Source organism: Pipistrellus kuhlii, unplaced genomic scaffold (genome assembly GCF_014108245.1).
Source record: "Pipistrellus kuhlii isolate mPipKuh1 unplaced genomic scaffold, mPipKuh1.p scaffold_m20_p_3, whole genome shotgun sequence".
Classification (NCBI taxonomy): Eukaryota; Metazoa; Chordata; class Mammalia; order Chiroptera; family Vespertilionidae; genus Pipistrellus; species Pipistrellus kuhlii.
The window spans coordinates 41,344,465-41,361,315 of record NW_023425529.1 but is presented as its reverse complement, the minus strand read 5'-3'; the positions used below and the strand labels follow the sequence as shown (position 1 = coordinate 41,361,315).

At 42.2% G+C, this 16,851-nt stretch overlaps 1 protein-coding gene across 1 annotated transcript; it reads right to left on the bottom strand.

Annotated features, from left to right (window-relative positions):
* Nucleotides 1-3,521: 3,521 nt before the first annotated feature.
* CUNH12orf54 (chromosome unknown C12orf54 homolog) lies at nt 3,522-14,869 on the bottom strand. Its single transcript, XM_036455621.1, is given in 8 exon segments — nt 3,522-3,565; nt 3,568-3,638; nt 4,977-5,100; nt 5,284-5,332; nt 7,172-7,204; nt 10,193-10,231; nt 10,713-10,743; nt 14,805-14,869. Coding segments are annotated over 8 exon segments (456 nt in total).
* Nucleotides 14,870-16,851: the final 1,982 nt, after the last annotated feature.

Below are 16,851 nucleotides of genomic sequence, written 5' to 3'. Positions count from 1 at the left end.
CAAGGCTTCCTGTCAGAGTTTCTGTGAAATTACAACGTCCACTGTTTGCACTGTAATCTCAGGATTTAACATGAGGGTCCACAAAGATTGGGTTATTCTCTGAGTTGGTATCAGGAGATTTGGATAGAGCCAAGCCAAACTTGGACCCTTTCCTCCACATCACAGGGCTGGTAAAGCCAAAATAAAAAAGGAGAGACAAAACATAAAAAGAACTCCCAGGACACCTGGAAAAACGTACAGTTATGGGATTTAGTCTAAATCAGAGGGAGGTAAACTGGTCACCCCTCCCTTCCTGAGAGATAACAGGAAGATGATAAGCGAGCATCTGATTTCTGGTCATGAATTGTGCACTCACAGGTTCCCAGAGTGGGTAGTTTTGGAAGAAGATGCATTCAGTGAGATGGAGATTTGTCTTCACAGACCAACCAGAGCTGCTCTCAGCGGAGGGTACCTGAATGGTATCTGTTCCAACACCGGAACCAAAGCCAGAGAAGTGGTCAGAGCGCTGCAGCTTTCCTGACCTTGTCCTTCCTTAGAAGATGCGGAGAGGAACTTCTGAGCAGGGTGAAAGCCAAAGGGAAGCCTTTTAGACTGCTGCCCAAATAACAATGGCCGGAGGGACTTGATCTAGGGAGTCTGGGAGGTCCCTGGAGAGGCTTTTAGCAGGAGGTCTGATCTGAGTCTGAATGAGTTCTCCAGGGCCATTCCTCTCCTGTATCACTCTCGTTTCAGTGGGTTGCATCATATAACTGGGGCCCTGGGATGGCCAGTAATTTCTAAAGATAAGAATATAGTATTCTAAGGCCTTTTAGTTCTAAAGGTTGAATTTCCCTCCCCACCTTCTTTTTTTAAAAATTATTATTTTTTTATTTTTAAAATATATTTTATTGATATTTTACAGAGAGGAGGAAGGGAGAGAGATAGAGAGACAGAAATGTCAATGAGAGAGAAACATTGACCAGCTGCCTCTTGCACACCCCCTATTGGGGATGTGCCCACAACTAATGTGCATGCCCTTGATCGGAATCGAACCTGGGACCTTTCAGTCTACAGACCAATGCTCTACTACTGAGCCAAACCAGTTTTGGCCCCACCTTCTTTACCTGTCTCCCTTCCTTCCTCTCTTCTTTTCTCCCTTTTCCCTTCCCATTTTCTTATGTTTTAAATTTATATCTGTCATTATAAAAATAAGATAATGATAAAAGACAAACATGAAAAAAAGTTAATGAAGATACTTTAAACCTAAAAAAAAATATTAAATATACTTTAATGATAAAAGGAGAAAATAAAAATGTGGCATAATTTATTGCAATTCAAATAAAATCCAAATACATTAAAAACTTTAAAACAAAATTTTTATTGTGGTTAAAAACTTTTTATTATGAACAAATTTAGATATATACAGAAGTAGAAAGTATATGTAAGTGGTGTGTATTTTCTGGATATTACATTTTCATCCAATTATGCATGTAAGTCACCAAAGGTTATTTTTCTCTCCAGAATTTATCTGCAACATCAACAGTCAGGGAATTGATTAAATATAACTGGAGTACCACCTTGACTATTTTAAAGGTTTTGCTGATTACTTGTTCTCTTTTCACAGACCATAACACTGCAGATACTTTGCTTGGAAACTTAGCCATTCAGTATTTAACCAACCTTTATATATCGGGTCTAGTAACAATTAATGTCGTTTTTAAACATTCGTTTAAAATCTTGCTTGGCGTTGACTTGTATTGACATAACCTTCAAACACGTGGTATCTACAGAACGTGTGAAGTGCAATTAACAAGTTTTGCTTGAAAAAGTTTGTGTTTGGTTTGGTTTTTGTTGCAAAACTAGGGCTAAGAAGATGGCGGATGAAGAGCATATTCGGCACTGCATGCTTTACGAGTTTCAATTAGGAAGAAAAGCAAGTGAGGCTGCAAAAAACATCTTGGTCAAGTGCTCTTGGTCAAGATGCAGTTAGCGCCAGAAAATGCCAGCGTTGGTTTGAGAAATTTCGAGAGGGAAATTTTTCATTAGATGACAAGAATGGTCGAGGCCGTGTGTCCAATTTTGATCAAGAAGCTCTTCAAGCTCTTTTGGTGCATAATCCTCAAATTACCCAAGAGCTTGCGACAACTTTAAATTGTTCACAAAAAACAATTTCCAATCAATTGCGTGCACTTGGCAAAGTCCAAAAGTTTGGAAAATGGGTTCCTCATGAGTTGACCGACAACAACTGTAATCAAAGAGTCACAATTTGCAGTTCGCTCCTCTCTCGTCAAAACCGTTTGCCGTTTTTAGAGCAAATTGTTACTGGAGATGAAAAATGGGTACTGTATGTTAATTTGAAAAGGCGGCCTCAATGGTTGGACAAAAATGAGACTCCGCAGCCCACGCCAAAACCTGACTTGCATGCGAAAAAAGTGATGTTGTGTGTTTGGTGGAATTTTAAAGGAATTCTTCATTATGAACTTTTACCATCTAACCAAACCATTACAAGTGCAGTGTATAGTGCCCAATTGGAAAGGTTAGCCCAAGCTTTAATAGAAAAAGAACCCGCGCTGATTAATCGGAAGGGCGTAATTCTTCACCACGATAACGCACGACCGCATACTGCAAGAATCACTGCTGAAAAACTGCGCCAGTTGGAATGGGAAGTTCTCCCTCAACCTGCATATTCTCCTGATATTGCCCCTTCCGATTACCATTTGTTTCTCTTTGCAAAACTTTCTTTTTGGAAAAAAATTTAATAATGAAGAATGCCTCAAAAATGCATTGACCGAATTTTTTGCATCAAAATCACAAGAATTTTTCAACAGGGGGATTAAAATGCTTCCTTGCATTGGGCACAAGTAGTAGAAAACAACGGCAACTATATTGTTGATTAAATTTTGTTGTATTGTTTAAATAAATTCGATTTAAAAAAGTATTAGAAAACGACATTAATTATTACTAGACCTAATAAAAAGATGGAAGAAATAGCGCATCACTTACTCTGAGAGCAGCACATTCAAGTACTGTATTAATGAAAATTCTGACAATGGAGTTTATTATGAACCTATTGTGTTTGACTCTTGATTCTGAATTAAGCCCCACGGGTAATGTAAGTTTCCAGAACACTTTCCAGAAGGGAATAATGGCCACACAGCTCTTAGTGTGTTTTTAAAATTTCTACCTTTTCATCTTTCTATCCCATAATTGTCTCTCTCTGATTCCTGAATGCTCCTCCCTATACAGAACTATCCACAGCTGACACTCTCGCTTGGCTCTCTGCCTTGATCCCAGAGCCCTAAAGATCCTGGCGTGGCCCTGCCCTCATTCTTCCATCTTTTCACTCCTTGTATTGGATCCTACCTGCTTGGTGGTGCTGTTCTACCAAGTTGGAGTGATGATCCAAGGAGCCTGGGTTCCTGACTACAGTAGGTGGGGCAGACTGGAGCTCAGGGGACAGGTCATCGGGGTGAAACACCTGGCAGAAGCCAAGGAGGTCTTCTTCCTTTATTGTATGATTAGGGTCCAGGGTAGCAAGCTGGTTAATCAGAGTGCTGGCTTTTCAGGTTGTGGGCCTGGACTTCTATGGCTGTTCTTCAGTGCTGGGCGGTAACATTCTCAAATTTTGGGATGTCCAGGAACCTGGAGGCCTGATGCTTCTGTACCAAAGAAGAGGAGGTTGTGAGTGTATGAAGGAGAGAGACCCCACCACTGGGGCTCCCCTGCCTTGCCTCCCCTGTCCTTAGGAATCTTGTTATCACTCTCTACCTGGAATTGCATTACTGGCTCTGGGAGCTGCAATTCCCTGATAATCATGTGGCCCGAAGGAAAGAGCTCTTGCTGAGTGTTGGGAGACATAGTGTCATTGCTTTTCAGAGGAAAAGTAATTTCCTGTGTTTTCATGAGGAAAGTCAGGAATATTTCTAATGCTTGCCTCAGAGGAATATTAAAATTAAGTAAAAGCATAAATCTAATATAGTTTAAGCAATCAAAAGTGTTCCTCAAATGCAAAGGTTTACAGTAATTAAATTAAAAATTTATGTAAATATGACATTTTTCTGTCATCATTCTTTTGATGATTTCAACACTGATCAATTTAAATATAGTATAAAGGTTTATCTCTTTATGAGGGATGGATTTTATTTTAGTAGGGCCAACTCTCTAAGATAGGATCAAATTTGGTTCCAACAGGGGTCTAGGGAATTCACCTTCTCCATTTCCTGGTTCAGGTGGGACCATTCCTGAAACACATCAAAGGGATTTAAAAAAACTGTTCCCAAAGTCCTCTGCAGAACGTGGTGTTTCTATCTTTCTGGACTACCCAGACCTCTGCTTCTCAGTAGTCACTAATGGGAAAGTCATTTCTAATGTCTAAATTAAATCTTTAGTGTTGTAGCCTGATCTTCTTTTAGTCTTTTTTCTTATGGTAAATAAATAAACATCTCCCAATGTTGGGGCACTGGACTCTCATTTTATTGATTTTCTTCTTCTAAGTCCCTGATGTTTAACTCCATTTTCATGGCTTTTCTTTTCTCATCCATCATTTTTTATTCCATTATTCTCTGACTTGAATGAAGAGGATCTCCCAGTATTTATTATGGTGAAATCCAGGACTGATTCTACAATTCCAGGGATTTTTGTTGGGGATGAGGCTGGAGGAGGAAGCCCTGGCTCTGTAGTTTATTTGTTCAGAGTGATGGAAGGCCAACTCCTGCCCCTTTAGAAATCCACCCTAACTGGATTTGTATACATACAAAAGTTTGAAAAGCCCTGATTTATAAGTACCTTCTTCGGTGGGTGAAGGAAGGTGATACAACTATGACCTTGTAGGCTCCTGGGTATTTTGAGTATATCCCTGAAACACTAGAATTTGCATTTGGGCATTTGAGAACTATAACTTGGCCATCTTGAATAATCATTCCATTGTGACCTTCCCACTATTCAGTCCCTATGCCAGCTCTGCTCAGTCCTTATAGCAGAGCTGGGAAGCTGCTCACCTCTGTGTTTGCTCCCTTGCCTCTACTGAAAAAGCCCGTGTCTGACTGAAGGCTGAGAGTGTCCCCAGGTCCTCAACAGCCATCCCAAGGGAGAAAGGGTTCTTGCTGTGCCTGTCTAGTTGGCCTGGACATAAGAGAGACTGGCAGTGATCATGAAAGATCAAGGAAAGCCAATGTCAAGCTTAGTTAAAGGGGGAAAGGAAAAGTGGACCTGGACTCTAGCTCTCAGCCTAGTGGAAGGTCTAATGATGATACTTTGGGATGAACTCCTCCTTATATCTTCCCACCACTCCTGGTTAATCCAAACCTTGAAATTCTGCCTTTTTATTAATACCTCGAGTCCGAGCATCTTGTAGCTGAAAAATAATGAGAATTCAGAGGAGGTCAGTCAGAGACTCAGGGGCCATTTTCCTCTGGCTATAGACTTGGTTAGACACAGAGGTGTCTGTGTGGGAGATATGGGCTTCCTGGGAAGGGAATTAAATTCTTGTTTCCAGAAAGCAGAATTTGTGTTGTTTTGCTTCTCTCGCACCAAACCACTTGACATAATGCCCTGTATACAGCATATGGTCAGAAAGTTTGTTGAATGATGGATAAAGAAATGGGATGAGCCCTGGCCTCTTCAGGGGCAGGAGACACTCTGGCCCTTTTACCCTCCCCGTTGGGTCTCCAGTGGTTCTCTGAGGCGAAGCTTTAAGTATCTGTGAAGGACCTTTTAAAAAATCCTTCTTACTCATCCCAATACATTGCTGTTTATGAGACACTTTGGGACCCCTAGCTCTCAGGAGCCAGCTGGATGGTCTTTCTATATAGCAGTGCTCTGGAGCTGGGTCTTAATGTTTACATCATCAGAAAGAAAGTACTTGCCTCTCCCTGCTATCTTTTGCTTTCCATTCTTTTAGTATTTAAGTACAAAATTGCCCTTATAAGTCTGGGTTGGGGTGTCTATTTTGTCTGCACCTGCCTGGAGGACCTATGAGGGTAGAGGTTGTATCTGATGGACTCTATGAAACAGCACCAGAAGATCGCTTCAGCACTGAGGATGCCAGATGGGACTTTTCATTGCTACATAAGCCCTGAGGATAGGAATCAAACACACCCAAGTTCCACTAGTTCAAGTCCTTCCTGGAGGAGACTCATGACTCAGGGGACTAAAGTGCTGGGTAGATTGGAGGTGGCCTAACCCCAAGGTAAAACTTGGGTGAAATATGAAGCTTCTGATCGCTACCTACTGCACTCTTACCTGCAGCCATATGGAGAGAAGGCTGCTATAATTTTTCCTAGAGTAAGTCCCAGACACAGTAACAGGATACAATGACATGGCTTCTTGAACTTTAGAAAGGGATGCAGGTGTAAGGCCAAGAGTGATTGAGATAGTGAAATAGTGGAGTTTATTTTCAGTGGCTTCTCAATCTCTTTATCTATCATTTTCCCCAATCAGGAAGAGGGGACTACTGTTTTTAAGACCACAAGAGGCTTATATTATATTTTAATTTAAATGAAGCTATATTTTTATTCAGAGGAACACAAGTGAAGAAATCTGTGCAGATGTTTCCCATTTTATGATACTAGTACTTGCTCTAAGTTTTGTATAAAATACAAGCCCATTGTATAGAAAGTGCCTGTTGCTCTCCACTGTACCAAACAGAAAAAGAAAAAGGCAAGACTTGATAGGACCAAGATATAGCAATACCGTGAGCAAGCTAATATTATAACTCAGTGCTTGGGCAGGCCAGTAATCTAGTGCATGTTTGACTATATTTTAAAATATTTTATCAGGATTTATATAGAAGAAAGACTGAAATCTGTATGGAGGAGCAGCAGAAGGAGGAGGGTTGTTTCTGTTTAGCAAAGAAATTTAGCTCTGGCTTTTAATTTGCACTTCCCTGCAGGTAACAGATGTACTCTCTTAATAAGGCAATTTACCATGCCACCTGGGGACTCCTCCCAACTCAGTCACTTATCAGCATTTCCTATAACCACATAGGGTATTCTTGCTGAGAGGATTTCTGGTAGAAACAGTTTTCTCTCTATGTGATCATGTTTCCACAAGGGAATGCTTAGGCATCTTCTTGCCTCAACTTCCTGGACTGGACGAAGACATGAAAACCTGATCAGAGTCAACATCACAGTAGGTAATGGAAAAAAACGGGAGCAAAGGAAAGTGAAGTTAGAGAATTGATATTTAATCTTACCTCCTTTTGTATATCCCTAAAAGCCACCATTACCTGAAAGAAGACAAAATATAATGGAAAAATTAATATTATAGACTTTCTTACAAAGGGACTCTAGATAATAGAATTTCCCAGTCATTAGGTTATAGAGTGTGAATGCCCAGAGACTATGGCTTCCTAGCAGTAAATCCCATTGACTTTCACTCTACATGTGTTTCTGGGCCACCATTTCTTCATGTGAGAAATGGGTGAAATACAGAAAGTTGTTTAAAGAGGGCTGAGTTGTAAAGGGAATGTAAATGAAACCCACTATTATATTTCACTTCTGTTTAATTGGTTCTTGTTCTGAAGCTAAACATAGCTATTAAAGACATATTTGTATTTCGAGTATAATATACAAGAAGACACCAAATGTTGGCAAGGATATAGAGTAGCTAGAGCTCTGATACACGATTGGGAGGAGTGTAGAATTGTATGATCACTCTGGGAGAAGCTCTGGCAGTCTCTTGTAAAACAAAATATGAAAACAGTGACATTTGGAAACCTCAGTTGCCTCATTGAGGAAAAGATGAGGACTTTAAGACAGATAGCTGTATCTTCTTTGGTGGAAATAGAGTTATTTTTGTTGATATTCAGGAGTTTTAATGTGTATAAGGGTGCATATGGAAGAATAGTCAGTGGGGTAGACAGTATCAGTTATCAGTTTATTGCCTCTCCGCCACCTTTCGTTCACTCTGTTATATCATATCCACCCTTTATTATGTCATAAGTGTCCAATTATGTGCTGATTCCCAAAAGAATGGTTTTCTGACCCTTACATAAGCAATTCACTCTTTAGCTAATAAAATAATTATAAGACCATTAAATAGTTATTCTAATATAGCATTTTAATTAAGAAGACTATTTTCTGCTATAAAACTTATAGGAAGAGTCATTGAAAATCACAGAAAATTAAGAAGTACATTACTCATTTCATATAGTATTGTTCAATGAGGGCTTGCAGGAGTGGCTGTGGAGACTTTCCCTCATCTTTAATAAAAAATTGTAGTAATTGATTTAATAAACGGACTTTCCTTGCTTGACTCCATGTGGGAAATTGATATTGTGGGTTCAGAAGTGATCAGTTATAATGTATTTCTTGTTTACTCTTACCCAAGAGTTTAAATGTACATGCAATGAAAATGCTAAGATTGAGAAGTTGAAGTAGCTAATGTTTTGGGAAAGGCTTCAGAAACTAAGTAAATGTCTGTGTTGTGAAAATTCGCAACACTTTGCTTTGGTTATTTTATGGGCATAACTAGCTTCTGCATTGATATACCATTAAAATAAGTGAAATCAGGCATTTTCATGTTTGAGAGTTGGCTACTTTGTCATTTTCAGGTACCTGGAAAACCAAGGACATTTTGTCAAAATGTAAAAGATCAGTTTTTATAGAATTAAAAGAAGCTAATTTCAAATTCATTAAATTTGTGTATTTTAAAACAATTTCAAAAAGCACGGTTTAATCATATAGATTATGAAGTTTACTTCTCATAGTATTGCTTTAGTTAGATGTCTGAAGGTAACAAATTCCCATTGGTGACCTAATGAATCTATTTTTCATTTTCAACTCAGTTTTTCAGATCTCAGAATACTCTCTTGATAGGATTCAACAATTTTATTCATTATCAAACATCTAATTTAACTGTCTTCTGCAAAGGAAGACTTTTTTTTGGAACTAGGTTTCTTTAAACCAATTTAAATGATTTAATCTAATTTCCTTGAAATTAAAATTTTATATTTTTCTTAACCACAGGAAGGACAATTCTTTATATCCAAAGTACAGATTATTATTATTCTTTTATTTTCTTCTCAACACTTAGGACTCTCCAACAAATAGCAGTTCTGAGTCTCTCAAACCTAATAAATTAAAGAACAGGAAACCCAAGCCATACTTTATACTGTTAGCTGTTATTCTCATTTAAACTGTTGTCAATAAATTTGGGAAGATGTAGGATATCTTGAAGCACTTAAAAAACGTTGTTGGCAACCTGTGATGCCACAGAGGAAATATGGCATTTATGCCCATTCAGAATCTTCATTAAAATACCCTGAAGAAATTCAGATAGATAGAAATGCCTTGTTAACAAAACAATTTCCCATTATAAATAATGCAAAGCAGAATGGTGTTCCAACTATTAAAATTATGCTGGAATTATATCTGAATAACTTAATCCAATTTTTATGTCTTTTAATGTCTTGATAGAGACTGTCAGCTATAGCCAGTGAAAGAAAACAATTCTCCTCTGTGCTAATGACAGGATCCTAATCAGGTCCCAGGCAAGACTTTCAGAAGCAAAGGGACTGTTTGGCATATTACTGTTAGAAACAACAATTCACTAGCAATTAAACAAAAATTGATAATTTTTATCAACTTATTTGGTATCCAAATGGATGAAATTAAATACGTCTACTCTTTAGGTTGATTCATTTCTTTTTTGAGAGCTTTATTTTGAAGCTAACTCATTCTGGAGGGATGAAATCTTTCAGAAAATTATGTCTTAGGATGCAGGAATCAAGAATCACAGCCAAGTATTTTTCAGACAATTTTAATGGCACCAGAGGTAAAATAACTTTCTTTCCAATAAGAAATGGAATTAAGGTCTTTACTTTTCATAACAAAATTGTAACTTTGCCTTCTCATCTAAGAGTTAAAGTACAATAGATGCTTTCTTGGTACGTGCCCTAAGGTACTTGGCTAGTGGGTCAGATTTATTTATTTTTTATTATACAGTGTTTTTTAAAAGGCTGGCAGAGAAAACATGCTTGACAGGGAAATATCTAATGGACTGGTAGATGTCAAGAAGGGGTGCTGAGTTGTAGACACTAGGAATCTCTGAGACTGGATGAGTAATAGAACAAGATGGGACAAAGTATGGTAATTCTTCACCATCAGTCAGTGAATTACTCAAGGGGAGAGAAAGAAACTTGCTCCTTTCTTAAGCCCTTTCTCCCTCCTCCCATTTCTCACCATGCTTTCAAGCTGGTGACAGCTGTACTCACCTGGTTCCACAGGGTTTCGGTGAGCGTTACCTATATTTCCTATTAAAATAAGAGACAAATCTTGGTAATATTACTTTAATTCTCCCAGAATCTGAACTGAGACATGTGAAACTGATAGAATACAAGGCATTTTTCGAATTGAGATAGAAACCTCATTTGTCAGGTAGCCCCAAGACTCCTTCAAGCCCAACTGGGTCAATTTCAGCCCACATCTCTTGTCATCTCTTGATCTATCTGGTGGATGACAGATAGAAAAAGATTCATATATTTACCTACCTTATCAATATCCACATAGCCTGTCTTCTCATGGATTCTAGTGTAGGGGCATTGAAGATATTACTAGTCTTTGTAGCCAGTGACCCACCAGCTAGTCAAAAGCACTTCAAATTACAGTGCCCAAGTCCTTCAATACATAGTCCTTATTAGGCAGCTTTCCTGCCTTCTAGTCACAGCTTCTTCTCCTCCATTTTCCCTAGGAATCAGCCCCAAAGGAACCAGTGTATTTGGAAGTCTTACCAACCTTTGGCTCCATTGTTCCTTCTGTGGATTTTCTGGAAAGAAAGGACGATATAATTCTGATGAGGCACTGAGTGAGTGACATCAGCAAGATGGCAGAAAAGGAGGTTACAATCTTCATATTCCCCATGGAAACATTAATTTTGACAACTATTTGTGGATGGGAATACCTGTGTAGGAAATCAGGAGTCCAGTGAAGAAATCCAATCACCTCGTTTAAGCAAAATTGTCCATGAATAGATGCATTGGAGAGGGTAAGAATGAACAGTTTCACTTTACCCATGTCATCCCTCCTCAGAGGCAGCATGGCTCAGTGCCAAGAGAGAACCTCTCAGCCAGTGGTTCTCCCCTGAGGGAAAGTGAGAGTGAAAAGAACACCCTGCTTCCCAGCCTATTAAGACATTGCCCAAGAGACCCACTTTTGCCTCACCCTATTCAGATCACAGAGGTGATCAGCACAGCTGAATAATCATAGAGGGGAGCTGGCAGCAGAGAAAAGGGTGTAGGCACTCATAGCAACCACTACATGGATCTTAGAAACGAGCTGCAGATTCTATTAGCTGGTTTGCAGATTCCACCAAGAGGCCCGCCCATGAACTCCATGGAGTACACAAAAAAATAAAGAGAAAGGAATCTAAACACAACACTATAGAAAGTCAACACTACAAGAGAATAAGAAAGGGACAGAGAAAAACTATAAAAATAATCAGAAAACAATAAAATGGTAATAACTATTATATATACTTAATGTATTACTTTAAATGCAAATGGATTAAATGCTCCAATCAAAAGATAAATGGATGAAGAGATGTGGTGCATATATACAATGAAATATTATTTGGCCATGAAAAAGAATGAACTCTTACCATTTTTGACAATATGGATGGACCTTAAGAGTATTATGCTAAGTGAAATAAATTAGGCAAAGACAAAAACCATATTATTTCACCTATAAGTGGAATCTAAAAAACAAAATAAACAAAACAGAAACAAATTCATAGCTACAGAGAACAAACTGATGGTTTAAATTCTAAAAATATATACACCCAATATTGGAACACAGGATGAGGCAAAAGTAGGTTTACAGTTTAGGTGTATGAAACAGTCTATTCTTGCATTATTATTTATTAATCATTGTATTATTTTTCTATACAAACAACTGTAAACCCACTTTTGCTCCACCCTGTATTAGCAAAACTTAAGGAAGAAATATACTTTTTTTAAAAAATCAATCTTTATTGTTCATATTATTACAAAGGTTCCTCATTTCTTCCCCCCTCCACCAGGTTCCCACCCCACCCTCCGCCCCCTCCCGCTCCCCCATTGTCCTCATCCATAGGTGCACAGTTTATGTTCAGTCTCTTCCTCCCTCCTTTTCCCCGATAGTAAATCCCTTTTCAGATAGTAAATCAGTTACTTAGCATTTTCTCATATCAATAATACCACCACATGCTCAATGATACATTTCACACAAAAGACATTTCCAAATAGGTCAACCAGCCTCATCCAGGCACCACCCAAGGCACTCACAGATCAACACCCCAGCGCTATACTAACTCAACACATCCAGATCTAAGCCTTCATCACTTGATTCAGCAGACCCTCAAGTTCCCACAAAAGTTTCCAGCCATGTCTGAGAGGCAGCTGTGGAGCAGGGGCAGGCGAGGAGCGAGCTGTTCAGGGCCTGGCTGCTCCGGGCCTGGCCTCTGTTGCTCTGGTTCGTTCCACAACCAGCTGCTCTGGGTCTGGTCACTGCCGCTCGCGACCTAGTTGCTCTGGACTTGGCTGCTGCTTCTCCGGGCCTGGCCGCTCCCAGCCTGGCAGCTGCTGCTCCGGGCCTGGCCGCACACGACCCGGCTGCTCCGGGCCTGGCCGCTCCCAGCCTGACAGCTGCTGCTCCGGGCCTGGCCGTACCCGACCCGGCTGCTCCGGGCCAGGCTGCTCCCAGCCTGGCAGCCGCTGCTCCCGGGCTTGGCCGCTCCCAGCCTGGCAGCTGCTGTTCTGGGCCTGACCGCACCAGACCCGGCTGCTCCGGGCTTGGCCGCTCCCAGCCTGGCAGCCACTACTCCGGGCCTGGCTGCTCCCAGCCTGGCAGCCGCTGCTCCGGGCCTGGCCGCTCCCAGCCTGGCAGCTGCTGCTCCGGGCCTGGCCACACCCGACCCGGTTGCTCTGGGCCTGGCTGCCCCGGGCCCGGCCGCTCCAAGTCTGGCCGCTCCCAGCCTGGATGCTCCGGGCTTGGCTACTGCTGATCTGGGCCTGGCTGCTCCCAACCTGGCTGCTCTGGGCCCGGCTTCTCCGGGCCCGGCCACTCCGGGTCTGGGTGTTCCTGGACTGGTGACCCTGGGCTTGGCCGCCTCTGCCTCAGGCCTGGCTGCCACTGCCCCGAGTCTGGCTGCTCCAGTGCTGGCTGTTGATGCTCTGGTTCTGGCTGCTGCTGCTCTGGGGCCTGGCCGTTGCTGCTCCAGGCCTGGCTGCCACTGCCTTGTGCCTGGCCACTCTAGGCTTGGCCGCCGCTGTTCCAACATTCTGTCCTTTTTTTTTTTTTTTTTTTTTTTTTTAAAGCATTTATGTTGCAATGTTGGCAACATTGAGTTCTGACTTAGTCTTTGATTTTTCAAGATCTTCTTTGTATTCTTTCTTAAGTAATTTTACTATCTTTTGCTCTCACTTGATTAATTCACATTGAGAACTTCTTTGGTTTCTTCCTCCTTGTCCTGGGAGCTCAGCAGGTTGGCCTGTGGCACCCCTTTGTTCTCCGCGGGCTCCTGCGCTGCTTCAGCCTGTTGCCGGGGTCGGCGCCGCCCAGGAAGCAGCCCCCGGCCTTGGCTCCATTGCCCGTGCTCAGCAGTCGAAGGCTCAGGGGCACCCCCCCTCCTGGGGGCCCCGTCGCCCGGCTCCTTGCTGGTGCCCGGCTGGCCAGTGTCCGGCAGGGGCTCCTGCTCCTCGTCGCGTTCCTCCAATCTGGAGCTTTTTTCCTCCTTCCCGCTAGGGGAGTCTAGGATCAGAGTCAACAGACTGTCCTCTGTGCACAGTGTGTGTGACTCTGGGGTCTCCGCTTTTCGCCGCACCCCTGGGATTCCGCCTCACAGCCCCGTCTCCCCCTGCCTGAGCCTGGGTCCCCAGGGTCTGGCCTCGGACTGGGGTTCAGAGCAGTTGAAACTGGGGCCCAACACGGCCGGGGCTGCTGTTTCCTTCCCTCCAGGGTAATCCAGCATCAGAGTCAACATTCCGTCCTCTGCGCGCAATGTGCACGCGACTCCGGGGGCCCTGCTTTTTGTCGCTCCCCTGGGATTCTGCCTCACAGCCCCATCTCCCCCGGCCCGAGCCTGGGTCCCCAGTGTCTGGCCCATAACTGGGGCTCAGCGCTGCCGGTTCGGGGGTTCAGCCCAGGCTGGGGGTTTTATTTCCTTCCTGCTAGGGAACGCCAGGCAGCACCCAGCCCTCTCCTCCTCTCCGGCTGCTACCTCTCCGCGCGCGCGCACATGCGTGCGGGCGCGCAGCATGTCTCCATACCTTAGGCTTTTTTTCAGCTCCTCTGATTTTCCTAACTCTTTATTCCTGAATTCCTATAAACTCTTAGAACATACTGCATACTCCAAAACCTCAAGCAAAGTCCCAATTCCTTTCAGAAACTTTCCTGTCCTATAAGCTCATAGTAAGCCCATTTTTCTGGTTTATGGATAACACTGTCTGGGTCTACTATTCAGTTTCAAGCAACAGATTCTGGTCCCCCTCTCCAACTGGTCCAAAGGAAGCATGGTTTGGGACTGCTGGCGTTGATTTATACTGTAGAGGACATAAGGACTTCTTAGAAAGTTGACCCTCAGATAAACAAATGTTCCTGGGTTGTATATTCAACTAACTCTTAGAGGAATTTCAGATTGATGCCCACCCTCTAAATTAGAATGATAAATATTCTCTATTGTCCCTTCCATTGAGGAGGTGGAGAGGATAGAGGACACATGAAAGACCCCACCTTACTCATCCAGGAATTAGGTGTAGCTGGAAGAGGATGGGAAACAGGTGACTCTAGTTTTTTCTTCCATAAAGCATATCCAAATCTAAGGACATTTGAAGGTAATAATAGCCCATTTACCTAATCTGTTGCTTGAATGTCCTTCCTGCTTTTTGTTCTCAATCATGGAAAGGATACTGTGCCATTTGTCCTTGAGCAGAAACCAGACTCTGGAGCTAAAGATAGAGGTGCCTCCAGACCCTGGGGAGGCATAAATGAATAGGGAGAGGGAAGGTTAATAGTAAAAAGAGAAGCACTTACCCACAGGAGAATTACCAGGACTGATGTCTCAGTAGTTCAGGAAGCATCTGTGTTTTGAATATGTGTGTGTGTGTGTGTGTGTGTGTGTGTGTGTGTATATATATGTAAAGAAAAATAGGGTGAGAGAAGAAAGTGTTTGCCCCAGGTGAAGTCTTAGTCCTATTTTTCAGTAAGAACAGAAATTCCAGTGAGAAGGTACTGGGTGAAAAAAAAAAGAGAGAATCTTAAGTAAAAAATAATAGCTGGCTGAGACTGGGGCTAGGGAGTCAGCCGAAGGCTCCTTGAGGTGGAGGAGGGCTGTCTGGCAAGGAATGGAAACAGAGTATAATGAAGTCACAATGACAAATGCCCCATCCTGTCTCACTGCACAGAATCTTCATGGTCAATTAAGTGTAGTACTACAGGCTGATGGATGTTAGCTCCAGCTTTCAAGTGCTTTGTGGAGAGGAGAGAAACCCCATAGTTGACTGTCAAAAACCCACGAGGTTGAGAGGTCAAAGCAGTGACATATGAGAAGTTGCCTCCCAGTTTCCTCCTCCAGTCCTTCCCCACCTTCAAACCCGTCACAAATTAAGCAATTATGCCTAGAAACTTAACCAGTTAGGTGCCCCATCCCACTGAACCCCATCCCTTTCCCCCTAGAACTTCTCTTTGAGTCACATCTCACAACAGCCCCATCTCATTTGCTCCCTATCAACTTTGCCCTTTTCAACTCTTCTGTGATTTCAACTGTGACCTCATAGATTTGAACAACTGGTTCTCCCTCCCACTCTCTCAGGCCAGGCTCCATTCAATCCAAATGATAACGGTAAAATAATGAGATAATGTTATGAAATGTTAATTTCTGGAAATGTTTGCTGCTTCACTGACCTCCACCCATTGTGTTAGACACACACTGCTTCTGTGACACAGTAGGAATAAGCCCAGAAAAAGAACCAATTTTTTACTTTGGATTTCAAAACAGGGTACCAAAAAATTGGCTTTATGTCTAAAAAATTACTGCAAATTTAGCAAATTGAAACAATAAACAACACCTATTTGTTATCTCAAGGTTCTGTAAGTCAGTTAGAGTCTCAACTGAAAGAAATTGTGGTGTCAGCAGGGCTGCATTCCTTTCTTGAGGTTCTGGTGGAGGAGTCTACTTCCGAGCTCAGATTGACAGGATAATTCAGTTTCTTGAAATTGTAGGACTGAGACAGGTTCCAAAATGGCAGCAGATTAAGTGGAGGCTACACTGACACTCTTCCAGGACCAAACTGGAATTAAACTAACATACAGCAAAGCCATCCTGAATTATCAAGGAAGACTAGCTGGAGAGAACCCTGATAACCAAGTATAGAAAGCAGAGACCACAGAGAGACAGAAGTGAAGTTCCAGAGAAACATTTCAGCTGTGTGTGTGTGTGGGGAGGTTCCCACAAAGGACTCTGGGATCTAAACTCCAAGCTGGTTTCCCCAGCCCAGAGCACCAGAACTAAGAGAGATTCCCACATAACATCTAGTTGTCTGCCAGGAAGAGATGGCTGGAAATTCAGACATTGTCTTAGAGGGCCAACACTCAAAATTTTATATGAAGCCACTCACATTTGGGAGAGTGGACTGAGCTGTGTGAAGGTAAAGTAGGTTTGGTACCTCTGGGGTTAAAGCTCAGAAAGCAGCCACCCTGGATTCCTGTGCTGAATCATTCCCTCATACTACAGAAGACTTCTTTCTCCAGTAGATCTTTACCATCCAGGCAGTGTTTGCCTGTGGGGAAGCAATTTCCCCACCCGCTTGGAAAACCTCTCACCCCACCCTGTGGAGTCTAAACCTTGCTGTAGTAGATAGCTTGAGGCTAATCAAGACTGAATAATAATCAGATAGGAAGC